Here is a 22,669-nt window from a genome sequence, read left to right as displayed (position 1 = left end):
AACCACCAGTTTCACCTAGAAATCAGCTCCTTATTTCTTTTATCATTTGGGGTAGGGCTGCTGTATTTTCAGACATGTCTTCTTCTTCTGCACTCACCAGTATACCTGGGCAGTAGATGCAGCCTGTGTCCAGCTTTTTTAAATACCTGCCAAAGCCAGATCCATAATTTTCTTCTCCTGTTAAGAAATAATGCATGGAAAGAGATGTGCTTAGTGGGCTACTGCCAGCAAATGGAAGATGAAGGCATTGATGAGGAAAGACTGGATGGACACAGTAACAGTGAGGTGGAGGAGGTCTTGGTGAAACAGGGTTGAAAAAAGAGCAGAAATTGGTGGTCAATGAGGGCAGGAGAGCTTGGGCTGATGGGTGAAAAAGATGCAATAGGATCAGTTCAACAGTTCAGAAAGAGCTGTAAGGCAGGCAAGTTGCAGATGAGGAATTCAACAGTGAATGCCCAGGAGAAGTTAGTGTCCTGGAGAAATAGATGTTCCAGAGAAACACATGTCCCAGACAGAAGGAAAATAAGAAAGGAGTAGGAAGAGATTTGGGTGAAATGAAGCTTTAGGAAGGAGCAGAGAGGGCATTCCTACCCCTGAGGCTTGCACATCTACTCACAGGCAGAGAAAGGGAGTGCTCCCTATCTGCCTGAGACATGTGAAAGTATTTGCCCTGTCAAGCTCGAGGTGTTTTTGAGCGTGTACAGAAGTGATAGTTCAATAAGGCATAAGCTTTAAGGTCAGGAGCTGAGGTGTCTGTGGAGCATAGGCACCTCGGGAGGTTGCGGGTGGCTGCACCGGGATTTTTAGGATCACTTGAATTCAGGCTATTATGTTTCACCTTTCTTAACATGAGGGAGTGAGTCCTTTTCTGCAGCAGGTGGCACCTGGAGTAGATGTCCAAAGCAAAAGTGGGTGGACAGGCCCACCTTAGCACTGTCTTTGTTCACTCCATTGCTAACACCCTGCAGCAGTACCCGTCAGGAGGGAAGGACCAGCTGCAGATGAGTTTTGCTTGGTTTCCCGCAGGAGCAATGCCAGCATTGCAGAGGCAGCACCTGGCTTTGGGGAACTGTTTCCTCTTATCCCTATAAGATAAGCCTCTGAAGGAAAATCAGGGGGTTCATTCTTGCCCAGAAAAAAAATCCTCGTAAAATATAACCCAAATATCTCATCTTCTGTTTGTCAGGTAAAGAATTTTTATATTTGTCTTTAAATACTTTTAAAGGTGTATTATAGAGATAGATAGGTAGATAGGTAGGTAGGAAGGTAGGTAGGTAGGTAGATGATAGATGGGTAGATAGATAGAGGTGTAGATATCGGGGGGAAGATGGAAAGAAAGAGAGAGATGTTAATTAGATGTAGATTTAAAGATAAAAATTAGATGGAGATAGAAAGGTATATAGATATATAGATATAATTTCAACCCCTGCCTTGTACTCCCTGCATTTAGCCTTAGGCTAAAACAGATATGATTAATCAGACTGTGGTTTTAGCTGTTCTTGAAACCTTCCTTTTTTGAATGCAGCTACTTGCAATTTGTATTACCATGGCTACTTTCATTGGTATTAAGTAATAGCAGTTTTGTCCTGGATGCCTGGTTCTTACTGGGAAGGCCCTGTAGCTATTTGATATATATATATACTTTATATAATATATATATATATATATATATACTTTTTTAATATATACTCAAAAGAATATTAGTCAATTTTTGGTGACCCAGAAAATGACCTGATTTTTGGTAACCCATGCTCAGGAGGGAATGACCTTACACCTTTCATTTATGTGGCTAGTTAGCATGCAGAGGAGCAAACAAATGACCGGTGCTCATGAGGCTGCCCTTAACTTTTAAAGAAGAGTAGTGAAAACTAACTGCTGTGTTACCCCTCCATCTCTTTCCTGCTTCACAAACCTTGCTTTCAGTGAGCCTTTACATGGATCTCTGCATCTGTCGCTCATGGGGCAAGAAGAATTCATTTAATATTTTCTTACCTTTTTAAAACACTTTCTTTTTGTGAGCAGTTTGTACGTTGTAAACAAGGGGTGAAGAAAAGCTGATTGCAAATATGGGAGTTCAGAGGTAATCTTGGCTCTGAGTTGGAGGGATGCTTGTTGCTCTCCATCATCCCACTAGAAACATTAAGAGACAACAATAACACTGTTCTGTGTCACAGAAGGTAATAACTAAATATAAAACATCTTTAGTATGTGTAGTCTATTCTCTAGCATTGCTACAAAGGTTCCCACAATTTTTTTTATGAATATTGCATCTAAATCAGTTTACTGTGCGCCTAAGCCACCTTTCATAAGCTTGTCGTGGTTTAAACCCAGCTGGAAATTCAGCCATGCAGCCCTCGCTCACACCTCCCCTTTCCCCCCCCCACTCCCGGAGAGATGGGAAGGAGAATCGAAAGAATGTAACTCCCACAGGTTGAGATAAGCACAGTCCAGTAACTATGGTATAACACAAACCACTACTGCTACCACCAATAAAAATAATGATAAGGGAAATAACAAGTGGAGAGAATACAACCGCTCACCACCCGCTGACCTATACCCAGCCTGACCTGAGCAGCGGTTTGGCCTTTCCAGGTAACTCCCCCCAGTTTATATATTGGGCATGACATGCTGTGGTATGGAACACCCCTTTGGATAGTTTGGGTCAGGTGTCCTGTCTCTGCTTCCTCCCGGTTTCTCATCCTCCCTGGCAGAGCATGAGACTCAGAAAGTCCTTGGTCAGAGTAAACATTACTGAGCAACAACTAAAATCATCAGTGTTATCAGCATTGTTCCCAAGCTGAAAGTCAAAAAACACAGCACTGGACCAGCTACTAAGAAGGAGAAAAAATGACTGCTACTGCTGAACCCAGGACAAAGCTGTCTTTCATTTCTTCAGACTTCTCTGCTTCTTCTTGGCTCCTCAAAAAAAAAATTTCTCTACAAAGTTGCTTTTAGATTATTATCAGATTCATAACTCCACAAACTATTACTTCTCAGACAAGAGGTTTCGGTTTGAGTTTTTTTATTTCCCTTCAGAAATCACTGTCTTCATTTCATTAATTGCTGTATGGCTTGTCTTTTAATTTCACCTAAGTGTTTAACCTTCATTTACCTTTGCAATGCCTGGAAGCACATATGCAGAAGCTCCTAAGGTCATTGAGTCTTAGAGCCCTTGAGCTAACAGACTCCTTCCCAACTTTTCCTGAAGCTCTCATCACCCCTGTCAGAAGTACTTAGTGATTTTAAGTGAGGTATTATTTTTTTAATCTCCTTTTTCTCTATAGCATTACTCATGGTGCTCTGAGAGCTTGTTCTGTTTTGGGGTTTGAGATCTGGAGGTTTTGATCAGCAGACCAGAACAGTCACAACAGATACAATAATTTCTACCTGTGCAAATCCATAGGATCTAGGAATCATAAACAGAGAAACCTTATAAATTAAAAATAGTTCTGTCATTCTTAATGACAATACTCAAATGTTAAAAAAAAAAGGATAAATTCCTGCTTAGAAGTAGCTTTTTTATACAGAAATCATTTAATAGCATGCAGAAAGATGGATACAGGAGAGGAAGAAGGTATCTTTTCATCATACAAAAATGCAGATTTGAACAGTATTATTACATCACTACAGAATTACATACTCAAGGGATAAAGTCTTACATGAAGATTTTACATGAAGACACACTGCGTACGCATCTGGATGATGTGAGAAAGAATGAAAGACATTTCCACTGATTCATAACTTTGAGGAGAAAAAAATGCTTCTGAAAGGCATATTACACTCATGTTCCAGGTCAGGTAGTGTTGGCTTGTTCATTCATTTATTTGTAAAGGAAGAATGAATTATGTTGCTTCTCAGAGTTAGGGAAATCAGGGTAAAACATGTTCAGTGACTTTTGAAGTGCTTCTGTTCATGCAAATGTCCCTAAAAGTCTGCATTTTAGCCTTTGAACCATTAAGTCAAGTTTGGATAAGGCTTAGGGCCTTTTATATAAATCATAAATGTTAAAGCAACCTCTGCTAGTGCTAGGGGACAGAATCACAAGGCTCATGTCTCCTGCCCAATACTGTCATCAAAATTTTGGAGTACAGCAGGGACCATGACCGCAGGGACAGAGCTTGCTCCTGCTGACATAAATTGCAAACTCCACTGAATAAGACACTTGGTGAAGAGCAGCAAGGCTCTGTGTCCTAATGCAGAATAAACCAGACTCGTGGAGCACCCTTAGTTCATTCTCAAGCCTGTGCTATTCAGAGGTGAGATGGCACTTGGAGAAGCAGACCTAAGATCAGCCCTGTGGCTAATACCTAAGGAGAAACTTCTCAAGTTCCTGGAAACTTTCGTCTGCAGATGTATTCCAGCACAGGGGTGCATACAGAGATCCCTCAGGGCTCCTGTGCAGCATGGGAAACCTTTGTCCCACACATCTTGTAAATGCAACAGGGGGCCACTATTGTTCTGCACATCTTCTGAGCACTGCAGGAGGAGGCTTTTGTACAGCACAGTGGGCAGGCACCATAGGAGGGCACCTTTGTCCTGCACAGCCAGTGATCACTCTGCAAGAGTGAATTATGGGGATTGCAGAACTCATTACCTCCGTGGACTCAGGCAGAATAGTTGCTTTTACAGAGTGGGAGTGGAAAGCAGAGTCAGCAAAAACACATTTGCACATATGTGTGCAAATGGCCACCAGGGTTGTTTGCCCAGTCATGTTGTACTGCCATCCCTGCAGACACGGATCCCAGTTTCAGTCTTTGTATTTGCCCTCCTCTATTTTCACCACCATGTGGGCTGCTCTTTTTATTATTATTATTTCTCCATCCCTTCTTATGTTTCTATCATCTCCCATTCAATATATCATTTTCTGGCTAATTAATTAACTAATAAGTGCTCTTGTTATTATTTCAGATCAGTAGTAACCATGTGTTAAAGACATGAGCATTAATACCATTACCTCTGGGATTGTACAGGTATATTTTCAATGCTGTATCATTACCTGTTACTTGTCTTCTCAAAGATTCTGGCCACTTCCCAGCAAGTGCACCACTGCCATTTTCCAACACAGTTTGGGGTACCATAACTTATCTCACCGATGCAGAGTTGTGACATTCTTCAGCTGAAATGTGACATTTAGGGTGATGAGGGACTGAAATAGATTGCCCAAAGAAGTGGTAAATTTTCTATCCCTGGCAGTGTTCAAGGACAGGTTGGACAGAGCCCTGAGCAGCCTGGTTGTTGGAAGGTGTCCCTGCCTGTGGCTGAGAGGATTGGAACTGGATGAGCTTTTACAGTCCTTTCCAACCCAAACCATTCTATGATGCAGTTCCCAAGTTGCAGCAGTGATTGCAGAGAGCAGACTCCCAAACTGCCATTCAGCAAGGAGCACTGCTGAGATGAGGTGAGCTGACTGCATCCAGCCTGCTGAAATGGGTGCGCTGCAGATGCTAGTGGACATACTGAAGTTAGCTACAGCCTGCATAGGCATAGCTCCTTGTAGCTGGGAGCTGCATTACCATATATCTCAAATACTATGAGGTCTCCTCAGCTGGAGTGAAGCAACTCATCTCTAAATGAGAGGTAAGGGTGACCACAGCCCACTGAAGCAGTGAAGGTCTTGTCAGATCCTGCTCTGTTCTGAGGCTCCTGTTGCCCTAAAGGTGCTTATGATGTTTTCTAATGTTGATCTCCTACTTTGCTGATATTCAAAGATAGATTTTACTTGCAGTAGTTTCAATTAACTCTCCTTTTCTCAAATTAGCATTGTTTTTCTTCCCACCTCAGTCCTCTGATGCCTACTTGATTGTGCATAAATTCTCAGAAATAATTGCCTGTAGTTCTTCAAGTTCATTAACTGATTCCCTGAAGACCATGAGATGTGTGTCACCAGACCTGATGATTTGTATATGAAATTTTTGCAGGTATTTCCTTGCCTGGTTTTTCTTGTATCAATAACAGTATTGGCAAGTCTTCATTACTTCTAATGGTCAATATCTCTTTGTGAAGTGGGTAAATTGATTCTGAGACTTGTTCACCGTTTTACAGCCATCACTCATCTCACCTCACGAATTACCGGATCAGCCTTCTCTCTGGACCTCCTTTCTAATGATATTCTATACATGTTGAAATAGGCATTCAGTTCTCCCTTCCTTTTTATGATAGCAAGATGCTCCTTTTAAGGCATTTCTCTGGGACTGGGAACAGGGAGGTTGATAATTTTTTTCTCTTGCAACTGTAGCCTTAGCATATTTTAGGATGTTCTGGCTGTCTCCCACACTTAACAGTTTTTATATGTATTTTCAGTTCAGCATGCTCCTAAGATTTCTCAAATGATTAATGTCTGAAATCACTTCACATTGTACAACAACCCACCACTTATTACAGTATATAGAATTGTGTGTTTTATTATCATGGCCATGGAAATTAGTGAGCACTAAGGATATATATATATACACCTTAGAGGACCTTGGCTTCAGTACAACTGCTTCTTATTATCCAACTCCCACAAACAATTATTTCTATAAAAAAAAGAATGCAGGCTGCTCCTGCATTCAGTTTAGATAGTCTACAACTAAATACACAATTGAAATTGCAGTCATCAGTGATATTTTTCCTCTGGCAAAACCCTTATGGCCAAATTTGTCATCACACTTAGGACATAACTCCTCTTGCTTCTGTCTGATTTTCTGAGCCTCTGATACAAAAATCATAAACGCACAGTCTGTGCAGTGTTAAATTTTTCGGCCTCCCCCTGTAGTAGTAGTTGAATGTGAATACATAAGGACAAAATTTGACCTTTAAATGATTATGAAGGGTCAAGGCAGATACTTGGCAAGATTTTCTTATGGCAATATTAATCAAGCAAATAATCATCATAATCCTGGAAACTAAACAGCTATTGTAGTGATTTTATCACCAGGGAAATTGTTCATCTGACAGCAAGACTGTTACTAGGAAAGGGAAAATAGGAAGTGTTAAAATTGCTTTAGACTGCTGAATCATTGAGTCCCTCTAGACTCAAAGCTTGAATTGTTTTTTGAGAGAGGTGGGCTGAGAGGGTTTGCTACAGGAAAGCTGTAGCTTAATCAGTTTCAGTAACACCAGTGAATGCAAGCCTGATCTCTCTTGAGGACATGGGGAGGGTACATGGGAGAAGGCAGGATAGGATAGGGACTGAGAGGCTTCAGAAACTTAGTGTTTTGTCATTTTCTGTTTCTCAATGGCCCTTTCAGAGCAGGAATGTTGTTGATAAAAAGAAAAAGAAAGAAAGAGGGGGTAGAAAAACCCAGCATAATGTTCCCTGCCTATATTTTTGTCTAATTTAATCTGGTGGGTATACCATCAAGACAGATGCAGATAGGCAGAGTGTCAAGTGCCTCTTGGGGCTCAAACTGATGTTACCATGTGCTGTAACACAGGTGTGTGAGATCTGCCTCTGTAGGAGTGTCCTTGGACTGTGCTAACACAGCCTGTCCCTCCATAAAACCAGCTTTGGTAGCTGATGACTTTACTGGTGTCATTGCATGGTGGCAGTGGGCAATTGCAGTGTACCCAACCATGCAATAACCTGAGGAACAGGTCTATTTGGTGAGGGGTTGTGCTGGAAGGGAAGTTTTATCTTTCTGCTGTGGTACATACAGTATACACCATGCAGTGGTGGCACATACAGGATGGCATATACTAGTGGCGTACTGGATAACCCCAAGCTGGGGAACATACATTGGTGAATAGGGCTGTGGGGTGGCTCTCATAGGGGTGAGGTAGGTGGTCTTTCTTGAAAGCCAGAACCATAGAGCCATTGAATAGTTCAGGTTGGAAAGACCTCAAAGATCATCGAGTCCAATTATAACCTCACTCTGTCAAGTCCACCAACAACTTGGTAGGACCAATTTCCTCCCAGCAAGTAGGGCTTGCACAGAGATGGGTAAATTCAGAAGTGGAAAGTACTTCTGTAAAAGGTGCCTCTTGGAAATCTGTGTGAGATGTCATGAATCATCTCCATACAATGGTCATGGAGCAGGGAGGGGGGGGAATATGTGTGTGTGAGCATGACATCAATAAACTGTCTCTTTGTGTGGACAGTGGTGTCTTTCAGTAGAGGGCTTTTTTTGGAGGAGCTTGTGCGATGGCTGCCTTCGAGTGAGCAGGGTTGGGGGTGACATGATGGGTAGCACCTCCATCAAAGACCTTCCAGAGGAGATGGCATGCATGGAGCCACCAAGGGTGGGTACATGGGGGTGAGGGTCTCGTTGGAATGTGTGTGTGGGCAGCGCCGTGTTGGAGCATCCTTCCAAAGCTGCTCTCCTGCATCCCTGGGGACTGTCAGCTGCTCCGCAAATCCCAAACACCATCAGTTGCCCCACACTGCATGCCTCTCCACTGGGCAGGCCATGGCCACCATGTCCTTCATTGTTGTCACCCCCAGATTGTAATACTGTCACAAAACTGTTGCTAAGCAACAAATGTGGTTACCAGGTCTCAGTGAATAGCTAAAGGGGGAAAGTGAAGTGTTGCACCATTGTAGAGTAACCATAGCAATGACCTACTATTACAGACTAAAGAATTATCATTAGCAATGTTAAACTATCAAATGGAAGCCCAGGATCCAGAGACTTCCAGGCAGCATCTCCGCATAATTGGGTTACCCAAAAAGATGTCCCTGCTCTTCTACGGCCTTTGGCTGCCCACCTCCTTCATCTTGGCTCTGTTTTGGGGATTGTTGTGGGGATTTTTGTTTAAATAAAGCAAATGAGCCGTGTGTTGAAGGAGGAACTTGTAAAAAAATAGAAGAACAGAAAAAAAAAATAAACCCAACCCAAAAAAGAGGTGAATTTTACTGGAAGGGGAAGAGGTAAGTGGGGAAGGTCTACTTTAGTGCCTCTATATCACCTATGGGATGTTGGGAAAAGGTGCAGGAAGGATGCCTATGTGACATGTTGATTGTTGTTCAGGCCAGATGTTCTCTTTTGCTTAAAAACACGTCAGGCTAAAAGCCATGTAAAATTAAAAGAAATAATGCAAAGTACACCAGCCCTGAGAAGCAGACACATTTTTTCCTAAGTTGCACCACTCAGATGAGGTGTTTCAACAAAGTTTTTCTTAGCAGAGTACTTTGGAGTCTCACTTGCCTGAGCTCAAGACATGTTCAGTGTCTCAGATCTGCAGCCTTGGTGGCACACATGCGCCTGTGTGTCTGTATGTACATGGTCGTTCCTGTTCCCAGGTAGCAGCACAATGACAACCCCACCCCACTCAAACTGTCGCCTTTGTATTTCACAGGTACAGAGAGCCATGAACTAACTTCCTGGAAGAGTTTTCCATCTATTTTCAAGTTCTTCAGTGAGGCAATGGATGCGAAGAACAGCTCAGTGAAACCAGCCCCAACGCGGCGCTCCAACAGGATAAAATATGAAGAATTGTAAAAGGAGGGGAGTAAAAAAAACAAAACAAAACACAAACACCACCAACAACAACCTCTTTGATGCTTCTTCTCTGCAAGGAGCCTCTCAGCCCCTCATTAGATTGTTTTCTTCCTAGAGCACAAGGTTGTGATGTATACATCTAAATAGTGTTTTGCATTATTTCTAGATGAGTGCAACTGTCAAAGCAATATGGGTTCACTGGTTGTGCTTCCTGTGGGCTGTAACTTGGATTTAGTGCTGCCCATCAGCGTGCAGATTAAGGCTGACAGTGGTACTGCACAGTGCAGCATGGTGCAGCTCTAATTGCCCTGACATAGCCCTGCATCAAGCTGATTCCAGAATTTAACAGCTTTGAAGGAAGCAGCAAAAAAGTCCTTCAAGAGGCAGGACCATGACAATTTCAGGACAGAACTAAGTAAGAATTAAGATGGCTCTAGGTCAGAAGTGCCAACCAGCCTGTGATTTTACACCCAGTAGCCTTCTCTTTCTCTGGGACCAAGTGGGATCAACTCTTGACTCTTTCATTTTCTGCTGATAGGAGGGTCCAAGAGGCTTGGTCCAGATTTGTAGGAAAGCCCCTTTGTTGGGGGCTTTCCTTCCTGCCAGATCAGTGACAGTATCTGTAGATCATCCCTTCCTTCTGAAAGCTCTACCTAAAAAAAAAAAAAAAAAAAAAAAAAAAAAAAAGACACACATTGCACATCTTCCTGTTCCCTTTTAAATGCAAAGATGCTTCCATTTCCACATGCAGGGCTGATAGTGACTTGCCACACAAGATGGCAAGGTCGGTCTTTTCCCTAAGCATAGGAGTTCCCTCCAACTTTCCCAGGCGCTGGAGGAGGGACACTGCTCTTCGTGGGGACTCCACGTTACGTGTGGGGCATGGGGGAAGCGCAGCTGAAGCCACCACCATCATTGTCGGCAGCTTTTCTTCTCTGAAACTAAGCAACAAGACGTTCCTGATAGCGTGCCCAGCAAGCGAGCACGCTAATTAAGGTCCTTGAGTGTTGATGATGCTATATTAAAGTGATCTTCTCCCCAGCGGCCGTGCCCACCTCGCCTCTGACGCTGTTAGTGCCTTGGAGGCAACACTTGAACACGTGGCTTTGATACCCTCATGCCACACCATCCCATCCCTCTCAGGCAATGATTCCCATCCTACAGCTGGGATACGGCAGGGGTATGGGGAAGTGTTGAAACGGGGGGATGCCAAAGTGGGGGTGATGCCACTGTCACAGGGCAAAGTCAGAGGTGTCAATTTCAAAGGGGATGCAAATTGAAACCTGGGCGAATTTGGGATGAAATCGTCGTGCTGAGGGGGCTTTTTGCACTCTTGTCTGCTCATAGCAGGGTTCCCCCCACCAGCACCATTTAACCTCTCCCCCTTCCAAGTCACCCCCCCCGGGAGGCGCTCAAGCTCTGCCTGTGCGGAGGGGGGTCAATGCAAATTTCACTCCCAGGAGTTTCTGCTCCCAGAGGGGAACCTGTTGCTGGGGGCGTCCTGCAACAGGGAGGAGAGATCGGGTCTCCAAACGTCGCGGTAACGGATCTATTTTTTCAAGTGCAGATGAGAAACGAAATGTACAAAAAAAAAAATACACGAACATTTGTACTGTTAATGACCGACCGTTTCTTACGCCTTTTTCTGTACCGCGCCCCTGGCCCACCCGGCGTTGCTGCTTCTGTCGGGCTGTAAAGCGGGACGGAGGAGCGGGCAGGGGTGTCGTAGCCGCTGGTGCGCTTTCACTGAATGGAAAAAATAAAGATGCGCTTTTCTCTCTTCCTTGTGTCCTTTGCGACCTCCGTGGGACTGAGCGGGCCTCCCCTCCGCTCTCCAAGGAGATCACGCAAGGGGTGGGCGTCGGGGACTGTTTGCAAACGGGGACCCTGCGTAGCCGCACACAGCCAGTGGTCGGGGGGGTGGATGGGGTGAGGGATGTGTGTCCAGCCCCCTCCCCAGTCCGTCTTCCTGAGCAGCCGTAAGCTTCTCCGCCTCTCCTTTCCATGGGAAGGCGCGCCCGCCAGCGCGCCCGGACGACTTTCTTTCCTTTAGCTAATCCTAAACACTAAACAGCTTAAAAATAAGACCCAGGGAAACAGGTCCTAGCGGCTCCTCGCGGAGAAAGACGGGGTTTTTTTTGGGGGGGGGTGGGGATGAGGACGGGACACGACAATGGGGAGACGGCATCTCAGTCCCCCTCCGCGGAGGATGCGCGGGCTGCGGGAAGGGGGGACAACAGTAAGTGTCGCCTCAGGGAGCTGGAAGAGAGGAAAGTGTGAAAGCATCCCAGTGCGTGCCGTGGAAAGTGGATGACGGCAGCCCTAAAGCACGCTTATGAGGGATGAATCTGGATTCAAGCCGTTCCTTGAGGGCTTTCTTAATGTTGCGCGCAGCTGGTCCCTCAGGCCGTGACGTCTTCGGCAGAGACAGGTCTGACATCAGCCTTTTCCCGATTTCATCAAGGGGAAATTCTTTGGCATCATCATGCAACAGCCTGTGCCCTGGGTAACTCTGGAGCTGGGAACGCCAAAAGTGACACACTCACACACATAAATAAAAAAAAAAATAAAAAAAAAAACTAAAACCTAGCAAAGCTGACCCTAGGATAGACTCTTCAGGAGAAGCCCGCAGTTCCTCATGCCCCAGAGGTTTATGGCCCTTCTGCCCAAAAGGTTTGCATATGGTTGTAAGAGCCGAAATGCCACGGTTGGAGCCATCAGAGGATCCCCAAACACAGCAGGGAGGGAGGGTGAGGGGGAACGGACAGACAAGACACGCGGATTCTAATAGGAAGGAAAAGGCAAAAAAATCCCTCATCTGCACTGTTGCACACATGGCCATACGCTGGTATAGTAGTGGTGGTGCTAATTCTCCTTGGCTCCGGTCAGAAGATGATGCTGCTTTTGCTGGGAATGAGCATATTTCTCTGTCCCCGAGACACATCGCTAATTGCTTGGGGGCTTTTGGGCTGGGTTGTTTGGGTTTGATTTGTTAGGGTTTGGGTTGTTTTGTTGTTGGTTGGTTTTTTCCCTCAAGGAGATTCATTCAGAATACAAAGTGCCACATCTAAAACCTCGTGGAGCCGCATAATGCACCGTTTTGGAGTCAGCCAAACCCAAAATAACCTGCCAAGAATGTGTACATCCATCCTGCACCCGGGTAGAGCTGCATCATACAGAGCTGAAGGATGCGTGTGTGTGGATATCTGTATCTCTGAGGAACGTGTAGCATGTGTGTGAGTGTATGTGCCCATGTTATGTTGACGCATTAGACAAAGTGTGAAAAATGTACTTCTCGAGAAACTTGGGAGGAGATGTCATTTATCATTGTATCGTCACAATGCCACAAATTTTCACTTTTCTGTTCCATTTCAGATTGCATGCGTTTGTGAGTATTTCACTAGATCAGTGACAGCTCTTTATTTGCATAATTATATGCTCTGGTCTGAAGAGAAAACTAACCCCCAAATTTCATGGGTCACCAAACTGCGACAATCAATGTTTTATCACATATGCTAAGCAAAACCTAAGGAGCTGTATGAAGTTTCTTGGGGAGTTTTTCCTCCTCAGAAAATTAAAGATGTTGTGCCTCTTGAATAGATGCAAAATCTTTCCAAGCTCTTTGTAGCTGAATTCCGTTTGAAGGCAAAACTAGAGATTAGCTGGTAGATCTGGATTTCAGACCCACTAGCATTCTTACTTCAAAGTGGATTCAGACAAGCAGCTTTACTGCATCTCTAAATTTCGCCGTCCCCAGTGCTGTCATTTAAATGATGCCCCCCCCCCCAAAAAAAAAAAAGGTAGCCAAATGTGAGAAATGCAGAGAAACCCCCTGTCTTCAAGCCCGTGGTGACCACTGGGTTTAATTTCACCCGTTCTTAGCAGTTGTATTCTTTCAGTTGGACGCTGCCCCCCCCTATATAGATATTGGGCTTAAATACGAAGAAAACCAATTCCCGAGCTGCAGAATTTGTTCTAATCCATCAGCTGCACAATAACCGCACGCTCCAGTTATGACACACACACTCCAAGTTTCCCTCTCTACCAAAACGCCTTATTATGAGGAGGAAGGGACCTGGTGGTGGGAACTGGCCGTCGGTGAAGATCCCCCTCCTCCTCTTTCATCTGCAGCCGTGCTGCTGGAAATGCTTAGCTTTTGCTTGGAGCCCATTTAAAAGTGAAATAAAATAATAAAAGTATTGACGCAGACGGCGGGAGGACCTCTCGGACGTGTGGGTGACCTGTAAATCCGCTGGGGATAAGTTTAATTTCAAAGGGGAAAAACAAAGCACCAAAAATTCTCCAGTCTCCAAGACGTGACCTTACTAGGGGAAGCCCCCACAGTTTGCAGCCTTGCGTTTAGGTCCCTATAAGCTCTTGGAAAGGATAAGCTTTTGAAAAGGGGGTTATTTCGAGTAACGTAGACTGCAGTAATCCCCTGACCCGGTGGCGGCGAGGGGGAGCAGCGCCGTGGAAGGACCGCACAGCCCTGTGGGTCGGGAAGTGGGAGAGTGGCTGTCGGTTTCGGGGGGGGTTTGTCTTTTTCCCTTACATTATCCTCATCCCGAATAGCCCTTTCCGGGAGCAAGTGCGTTTCCAGCACCGCCTGGAGACCGCGAAGTTTGAGGGAGTTACACGGGGACGTTTTGACTCCCGGGCAATTCCCAGGCAAGCGCCAGCCTCGCACCGCCTCCTCGCCTCGCAGGAGCAAGGGAGAAACAAGAGTGGGAAGTAAAACTAGTGCTGAGAGACAAGAGTCTGTTTTCTCCTCCGGCTGCCGAGCGGACTTCGGGGATGCCGGCGGGACAGGGAAGGGGACCCCGCTCCCAGGCATTCCATCCCCGGAGGCGGCTTGAATTCCACTCAAACGCCTCCTCCTCAAACACCTCCCCTGCTCCCCGCACCCCTCAAATAGGGTCAAGCAAATGGGAATATTTCCGGGGAGAGAGTGAAGACGGTTCCGCGAGCTGGTTTATCCTGGCGGAGACAATGGCATCAATTATTCCCCGCTAAATGTGGCCCAAGAGAGAGCTGACCTCTCTGAGGAAAGGCTTGGGTCCTCTCCTTTGTCGTTTCTATTTCTCTTTACTCACGCTCTACCTAATCCCCTAATGCCTGGTAAAGGACTGTCTCCAGACCTCTGCCTTCAAACCCCCTTCTTTAAAGCTGCTATCTTTGCCACAGTTCGATAAATAACCTCCCCGCGCATCTCCCATCCTCCCGGGACCGTTTTATGCCTTCCCTTCTCAAGCTTGACGCCCCAGAAGAAGAGATCTTGTTTTCTATAGTAAAGTGCCTGGTGTGAAGTGCCTCTGTGCCCCCACGCAGTTACTCAAATAATGTCCTTCCCAGTGTTGTGCCCGGTCCTGCTCACCAGCATTTTGAGGTGAAAAGCACGAACACCACACGCAACTTGTAAATCCGCATCAGCCAGCTGGCAGCCCGGAGTCGGGCGCTGCCTGTCCCAAATTTTCCCTGCTCTTCCGACCCCCTTTTTACACTCTTCACTTGCCCCTCCACTCCCAAATTCACTGAAAATCCAGCCTTCGCTGCTTTCCCGGACGGGGAGCTGGCTGAGGAAGATGTCTCCCTGCTCACCTCTCGAAGTGCACTTCAGATGGGCTTTTTATTCTTGTGGTAATTATTTGGACCATAAATGATTTCCTTTGTACTTTCTGCCAGTTTAGCCTGTATCCCCTCTTGGGGACGGGTTGCTGGGGCGGAGAAACAGAAGTAAGAGCTATGGGCACTGCCGGCGGGGTGCTCCTTGCCTAGCGCGGTGTTTCCCTTGGGCTCCCTGCTAGGAGTGTTCAAAGCCAGGAGTGTTCCCAAAAAGGAGGGCAAGGGCCACCGAGCAAGATGCCGTCCTTCCCAGGGTCTCCCGAAACACACACACACCCCCTCGGCCAGTCCTTACGCTCCTCTCCCTTCTCCCTCCCTCCCACGAGGGATGTAGGGCGGCGGCGGGGCCCGGCGGCGCTCTGGGCGGGCCCAGCACCATGGACAGCGCTGCGGCTGCCGCAGCCACCTCTATTTGGCGGGGGTCCCTATGCCCCCAGCGCCCCCCTTACCCTTTCGGAGGGGTCGGTCCCTCCGAGCACAGCACATCAAGACCAGCACCTTCCAAGAGCGTCGGGAGCGCTCTGTCCTGCCAGGGAGACCCGCTGCTACCTCCCGGGGTGCCGCTCGAGGAAGGACCGTTAGGAGTGAGGGTACACACACTCACGGCGGTGCTTGGTCACTTGGCTGTCTCTACACAGCTAGAGCTGTGGGGCTGGCGGGGAGAAGCTGTTCGCCCGCCTGCGGCTGCCAGGCATGGGAAAAAGAGGAAGGGAAGATAAAAAAAGATAATAAAAAAGGAGGAAAAAGTTAATTCCTCTGTGAATGCTCCCGATGCAGCTGGCCTCCATGATGGGGGGGGGGGGGGACGGGACACACGACACGACCTGAAGGTGTCGGGTCTGTCCCGGGGCTCTGTGACAGCCCGACTGCCCCGACGGTGCCCACCCCCAGGGAGTAAAACCACTCCTCTCTGGGGAGACTGCTGTCCTGGACCTTCCTCAGTGCATTAGAATGCTGGCACTGTCTCTGGGGGGGATCGGTCTGAGGTCCCCTCTGCCTGCCCTGTCCCTCCCAGTTTCCCTCTGGACCTAGCACCAGCTGGAGGGGCCGGGGCTCGGAATCCGTTTGTTCCGTCCTCTCATCCCTTCCCCTGGTCATCTGGGGAAAACCCCGACGTCCCACCCCCAGCCCGGCTGAAGCCACCACTGACCCAGACCCCCACAGTGCTGTGCGGGATGCGCCCAGGGGACCGGGACCAGCGAAGGAGGCAGCTGGGGACTTTCGTTGCTACCCACGTTGCAGGGTGCTCTTGGGCAATTTGGCTGTACAACAACTCCCCTCCCGACACCTCACCGGGCAGGGGACTTAGCCCATCGACTACGGCACGTAGAGAAACGTCTACATCAAAGGCTTCGTCACACGTGCACGAAGAAGAAGGCTTAAATATTTTGCAGAGCTGAATATTCACTAGGAATCGTTTAAATTTCCTTTCATTTTCTTTCCCTTAAATTTTTTCTTTCTCTCCTTCTTGCTTTGTATATATATGTATGTATATATATATATATGCACATTCATATAATTTTATTTTTTAAGGGCCGATGGGAGCAGAGCTGGTTTCCACTCTGCCCCTATGGTCAGGAAAAAAAAAAGACCGCCATCTAGCCATGGGCTCTCTGATCGCTTCATAAACCAGTGCAAACACTAGGGCTTCGTTAGAGTCCAATTCAGCTTTGGGGATTTTGGGCTCAGCTGCCCAGACATAGTTGCATTTTCTGGTGGTTTGAGGGTTTTGGGGCTTCTGGGCTGGTTTTGCATTTCAATTGTTAATATTATGTTTGAGATACCTATTGCTCTGCCTTCTTTTTCAGGACCGGCTTCTCCTCTGCTTCTCATCCCCAGCCGGTGGTTTACTCCCCCGCGTCCCCCTGCTCTGCACACCCACCCCGAGTAGACACGGCCCCTCTCCCACGCGGAGCCCTACGCTCCTGGCCGCTCTCAGCAGAGTGGGACGGGTCATTAAAAACGTTGTTCGCCGCCGGGGCTCCCCTCCGTCTGGGCAGCACGAAAGTTTCCCGTAATAATAGAGAAATGTGTTTTATTTCCGGGTTTGGGTTTTGTGGGTTTTTTTTTCTTGTATTTTGAGTTTTTTGGAGACTTTTTTTTTTTTTTGCTCTTTTGGGAAAAAAAATTAAACAAATCTTCCCCAGCCGAGGAGAAGCCCCAAGACCTCCTCTGTGCGTTGCTCGCACTGTCTTTCTGTAACCCTTTAAAGTCGTTTGAAATTACTTTTCATGTCTTTCGGCCATTTGTCAATGTCACATCCATCGAGGGGGGGGAGGGGGGGGGCGGGGGGGCTTGAAGGATTCCTGAGCGTCCCTGGTCCCGCGAGTAGCCGGAGTTCCTCCTTCTCCCCCCCATCCCACTGACCCTCACTCTGTCCTTTCCCCCTCGGCCCCACCGAGAGGGACCAGCCTTGGCTTTGGGAGAGGGTTTGTCCTGTTGCTGGGTGGCGATATGTGGCGTCTCCGGGGCGAAGAGGGATGCCGCGGGACAAGACTGGGGAGAGCAGCGATGACCTCTGCCGGGAAGCTGGGGGGATGGGATAAACTCCAAGGAAGGGGAGCTTGAGAGATACCCTTTCTCCCGAAATACGCAAGTCTTCCTCAGCGAAGGGAACATTAAGGCGAGGGTTTGGTGCTGCTGAGGGAAGGGAGAGAAGAGGAAGAAGAGCAAATCCAAACTCCGAAGGTGCTGGCAATCCTTCGGCAAACGGGGTGATCGGTCGCCTGTCGTGACACCTCCGGTGAGGTTGGAGGAGGGGGCTGGTTTGGCCGCACAGCCCCGGCTAGCGGGAGAGCACCGAGCCTTCCCAGATTTCTTTCCTGAAACGAATACCTGGCCGAGATTCGTTGGCGAGAAAGCCAAAGCTCAGGGCAGGCATAGCTCCGGCAGAAGAGCAATTGTCACGGCTCCCCTTCCAGATAGATTAAGTGTGTGGGGGGATATTTTATATGTTATTATTACTATTTTGATTTCCAGAAAGGTTAGCATTCAAGTAACTAAAGTTAGAACAAAAGACAAAGTCTTTAGTATAAAAGTTTTCATTATCAACTTTCAACCTTGCAAGAATAGAGACATTTGCTTAACTTAATCCATAACATATGTTTGCAACAGTCGCAGATTTTGTGTGTGTGTGTGTGGTTTGGAACTGATCAAGTTGTAAATTTTCCACCTCAGGTTTTCAGCGCCTCCTAGTTACAGCCTAACACCTATTGAGAGTGAGAGAGACTCCAAAAAGATCCCACGGCACAGAATCCAAATAGTCCCATCCAAAATCTCTAATAAAAATTTACCAGTCAGGCCACTCAAACTCCTTCAGACTCATCCCACTGAGAAAGGAGCTTCTACTTTTCTTGAGGAAAAGAGTTCAAATGAGCAATTCAGCATCATCTCCATCCCTCCTTGTCTACGAGGCAGCGTCTGGTGATTCACTGTTTACTATTTATTACTTTCCCCCATCTCATAGGCCACTTTGCTCGAGGTATCACAGGAATTATGTAAATGAAGAAGCCTCCCAGTTCAATTAATAACGGTAATAGCAGCCGCGAGCGGTGGTCATACCTCAGAGCTATGGTTCTAAAGCCTAACTCACTCCTGTGTTTATGTTGTTTTATCTCTTGTAAAAATTTTTTAAACATCGGCCCTGCAGGGAGGCGATTTCTTCAGCACAAAAATGACGTTTAGTCTTTAAATATAGGGGTTGTCGTGGAGTCGTGACGGAGCGAGGAGTGGAGTTTGGAAAGCAAACTATCCCCTACATACACACGGTATTTAGCATTATCACTCTTTACCTCGGATATGGACACTTGCCATAGAGGAAACAAATACATAAATAAATAAATATAATAATAATAAATGCAGAGGATACTTCGGAGCTCTGAAAAGATCAAAGGCCCGTGTTTGATTTTCTGGCACTTGGACTTTGGACGCACCGTAGTTGTCCTGATAGGTTAATGAGGATAACTCCGGGGAACGTGTTGGTATTCCCGCAGAAACAAGACCCAGGGAGCCTTTCACACGGCACGAACGGCATCTTAGCCTCTTCCCGACAGCGGCTCCTGCGAGGTTTAGGACACAAGTGGATGTTGCAGAGCTCACCCCAACCTTTCTGACATCTGGAAACCACGCACCGGGCGGAGCGCCCCGCTTCGTCCTGCCCCGCCCTGCGCATCTTCCCTCCGACGCCCTCTCGGGCGCGGAGTTGGCCGCTGCGGCGTGGGCCGGCGGCGCAGTCCCGCGTGGCGGAGCGCCATCTAGCACCCGCCGCGGGAAGCGGCACTGGCGGCAGCGGCGCGGAGTGGGCCGCGGGAGCGGACCTGGGAGTGCAGCGGGCAGCGCGGCCCGGTGCGGGCGGCGGCGGCCGGGGATGTGTGGAGGGAAACCCCTGTCAGCATCCGAAGGGGCGGCTAGGCACTTTGTCCTCTCTTTGTTCGCCTGTAATAGTTGTAATCTATTTCTTCATATTTTTTTAAATTAATTAATTAATATTATTTATGCTACCTGTGAACATGCTCTGCGACATGCAGATTTGAGCGCTGGAGTGGAAGGGAGAGAACGGGGCGCACTTGGGTGCTCACCTCCTGGACTTACAACCTCAGCTCCTTCCTGACAGAGAAAATTCACACAGAGAGAAATAATAATAATTAAAAAATGCACATATTAAATGTGTTTTCGGTGTTGTCATAAGGAGGGATGGCACAATCGGGGTGCTTGTGCCTGAAGAGCCAAAGCGATTCGCCAACGAGGAACCAAATAGGCTTCTTTAAGCGTTACCTGATAGCAGCTACGGTGTCCTGGGTGAAGCTTAGAAACTGGAAATGTCCTTTATCTGCAAACAAACAAGCAGGCGGACAAAGTTTGCCGGGTGTTTAGATCCTGCTTTCAAAGAGAGAAAAACAAAGGCTGGGGGTAGGGAATGACCGCGGCGGCTCCTGTCCTGTCAGGGGTCACCATTTATTTTTTTCTTGAGGGGATCCCAGGGAAAGTAGAAAAAAAAGGGGGGGGTATGGGGGGGAGGAGGGAAGGAGTGAAGGGAGCAGGAAATGCTTCTACATCGTGTTCGCATTATTTCTGCAAAAAAATATACAGCAGGCACTGGAGTGGTCCTGCAGTGCAGAAGAGTCATCATGAACCCGTCCACGCAGTGCTGGGAGGAAATCGACTACTAGCAATGCACGCCACATCAGTGTTAAAATATCTTTATTGTCAAGCCTTTTAAAGTCTTTACTCGATTACTTTAAAATTTTCAATCACGTACAGCTCCTAACAGGAAACCGCACCGTTTTCTCTTCTGAGATATTGCTTTTGTTTGGAGGTTTTAATAACTTATTGATTTATGTTGTGTCTACATCAGCTTGCTAAAATGTTACTGCAGGTCTATAGCCTTCCCTTTCCATTTCCTTTTCCTTCCTTTCTTTCTTTCTTCCTTCCTTCCTTCATTCTTCCCTCCCTCCATCCCTCCCTCCCTCCCTTCCTCCCTCCCTTCCTTCCTTTTTCTTCCCTTCCTTTTCCCTTCCTACCTTTCTTCCTTTTTCCTCCCTTACTTTTTCCTTCCTACCTTCCTTCCTTTTTCCTCCCTTCCTTTTTCCTCCCTTCTTTTTCCTTCCTACCTTCCTTCCTTTTTCCTCCCTTCCTTTTTCCTCCCTTCTTTTTCCTTCCTTCCTTCCTTTTCTTTCCTTCCCCTTCCTTGCTTCCTTCCTTTCTTTCTCTCTATCTCTTTCTCTCTCCGCCTTTTTCCCTCCTGCCACTCTTTCTTTTTTTTTCCTCTCTTCTTTTTTTCCTTTCTCTGACTTTCCTTCTCTCCCTCTTTTTCTCTTTCTCTCTCCTTCTGTCCTTCTCTCTTTCTTTCTCTCTCTCTTTCTTCTTCTTTCTTTCTCTCTTTCTTTAAATTTTTCCTCTCTTTCCCCCTGTTTCTTTCCACCTCTTTCTTGTTTTCCTCCTCTGCCCCCTTCTCCTTCCCTTCCTCCACTCTTTTTCTCCCTCCACCTCTTCCACCGGTGTCGAACACAGACCCCCGTTGCCCCTCACTGGGGCCATCCTCCCCATCCTCCCTACTCCCCTTTCTCATTTGTGGGCGAGCTGGGAACGGGTAAGGGGCTATCCCGATAAAGAACAGGTTCGGGCCCCCCTCCACTATATGATGGGGTTTGCACCTGGGCCATAATACTCTTGGGGTTATTTCGACAGGTCGAGATATGCACCCCTGGCGCCAAAGGGAAGCCCCGCACTCGGGGGGTGGGAAGGTGTCCCTGGGTGCAACCCCGGTTCCCGGGTGCTCCCCCCCCCACCGCAGCCCTTCTCCCAGCCTCAGCAAGGCCGAGCGGTGGTCGGCGGGGGGGGGGGGACGGGGCCCGGGGGTTCTGCTGCACCTCGTCACCAAGATTTGCTCCAACCAGGACCCTTCCCCGAGATAGAAAGCCCAGCTGTTTAATTTAACGTTGATTTATTGCTTTTAAAAGTAAATTTACACACATGCCAACAGCACTCCGTTTTGTTTCCCCAGACCCAGAGATTTATTTTCTACTTAGCGCTTGTCTGACAAAACAATGTCCTTTAACTTTATTACACATCGATGAGGAAATCTGTCTTATTTTTTGTTGGATTTATCGCTCTGCTGCTTTGAAGACTTTCTGTGGTATAGCAAGAGCTCAGGTCAGGAAATATATATAAAATGAAAGCCAGGTGCAACAATAAAGGTAGCAGCGGCTGGTTGGTGCTATCATCACCACTGTTAGAGTCCACCTGAGGCCAGGATCACAGTTAGGAAAGGGGGAAATAATTTTAACTCCGAAGGTGCAGGTACTTTGGTTGGTTTGGGGGCTTTTAATTAGGGTTTGGTTTTTTTTTAGTGGTGATGACTAGCTCTTCCTTCATATGCAGGAGTGAAAGGTATCTAGTCTCCTATGGCTCCACACAAGGACATGTATCTATAATTATTGACGGGGAGAAATACGGGGTTATCCATACCATACTGCCCTACCTCTGCACAGTAAACTCCCAATTACCAAATCTATGTGATGGCTGAACTCAGGGGAATTACTTTTACGGTACATTTAATCTACGGTTTTGTTTCCTTTAGTTCTCATTAAAAGGGCTTTTCACTGATATACTCTCTTTGTGTTCCCATTCCACAGGCAGAAAAAAAAAAAGAAAAATCTCACTTTTTTGGCAAGGAGGGGCCCGGAAATAATAGTAATATTTTTAAAAACCCTGTGAGCTGGGTTTCTTATTCTTCCCTCACCCGTGGTTTTAAAGCAAGAGTAGTTTGTACTAACGAAAGGTCCTTCAGTGAGAGTGCGGATGAAGGGATACTCCAGCAGTATTGAGAAAGTAAAACCAGAGATGGACACAGCATGAACAAATCTCTGCCCTCTCCCTCTTCCCTCTTTTCTCTTTCTTTTTTTTTTTTTTTTTCTTTTCTGTATGTGTTCCGGGGTCTGTCTCACAAACTGCTTTCTCAGAGAGGCACCTAATAATCACTTTAGAGATGTTCAAATGAGGACACTCTTTTTTTCTAGCAAGAAGTAAAAATGTGACAGGTTTTGTTATCGGGGGTATAGTGGGAGCTTTGTAAGATATTCCCTTTCTTTCCCCGTAAATACACCATCTATAAATAAAGACCCCCTGTC

The 22,669-nt window shown here is 47.0% G+C and overlaps 1 protein-coding gene across 5 annotated transcripts in view; it reads left to right on the top strand.

Moving 5' to 3' along the window:
• Positions 1-11,199, top strand: part of ARB2A (ARB2 cotranscriptional regulator A) — a 283,581-nt gene extending 272,382 nt beyond the window's left edge. For all 5 annotated transcript variants that reach the window (XM_031046203.2, XM_005145965.4, XM_031046204.2 and 2 more), the window contains one exon: positions 9,277-11,199. In XM_031046203.2, coding sequence (XP_030902063.1) covers positions 9,277-9,419 — 143 coding nt within the window. In that variant the 3' untranslated portion in view covers positions 9,420-11,199. The remainder of the gene's footprint in view (positions 1-9,276) is intronic.
• The last annotated feature ends 11,470 nt before the right edge of the window (positions 11,200-22,669 follow it).

This window comes from Melopsittacus undulatus, chromosome Z (assembly GCF_012275295.1).
Source record: "Melopsittacus undulatus isolate bMelUnd1 chromosome Z, bMelUnd1.mat.Z, whole genome shotgun sequence".
Taxonomy (NCBI): Eukaryota; Metazoa; Chordata; class Aves; order Psittaciformes; family Psittaculidae; genus Melopsittacus; species Melopsittacus undulatus.
Note: the sequence above shows the minus strand (reverse complement) of the source record. Positions and strands in the feature narration are given on the sequence as shown.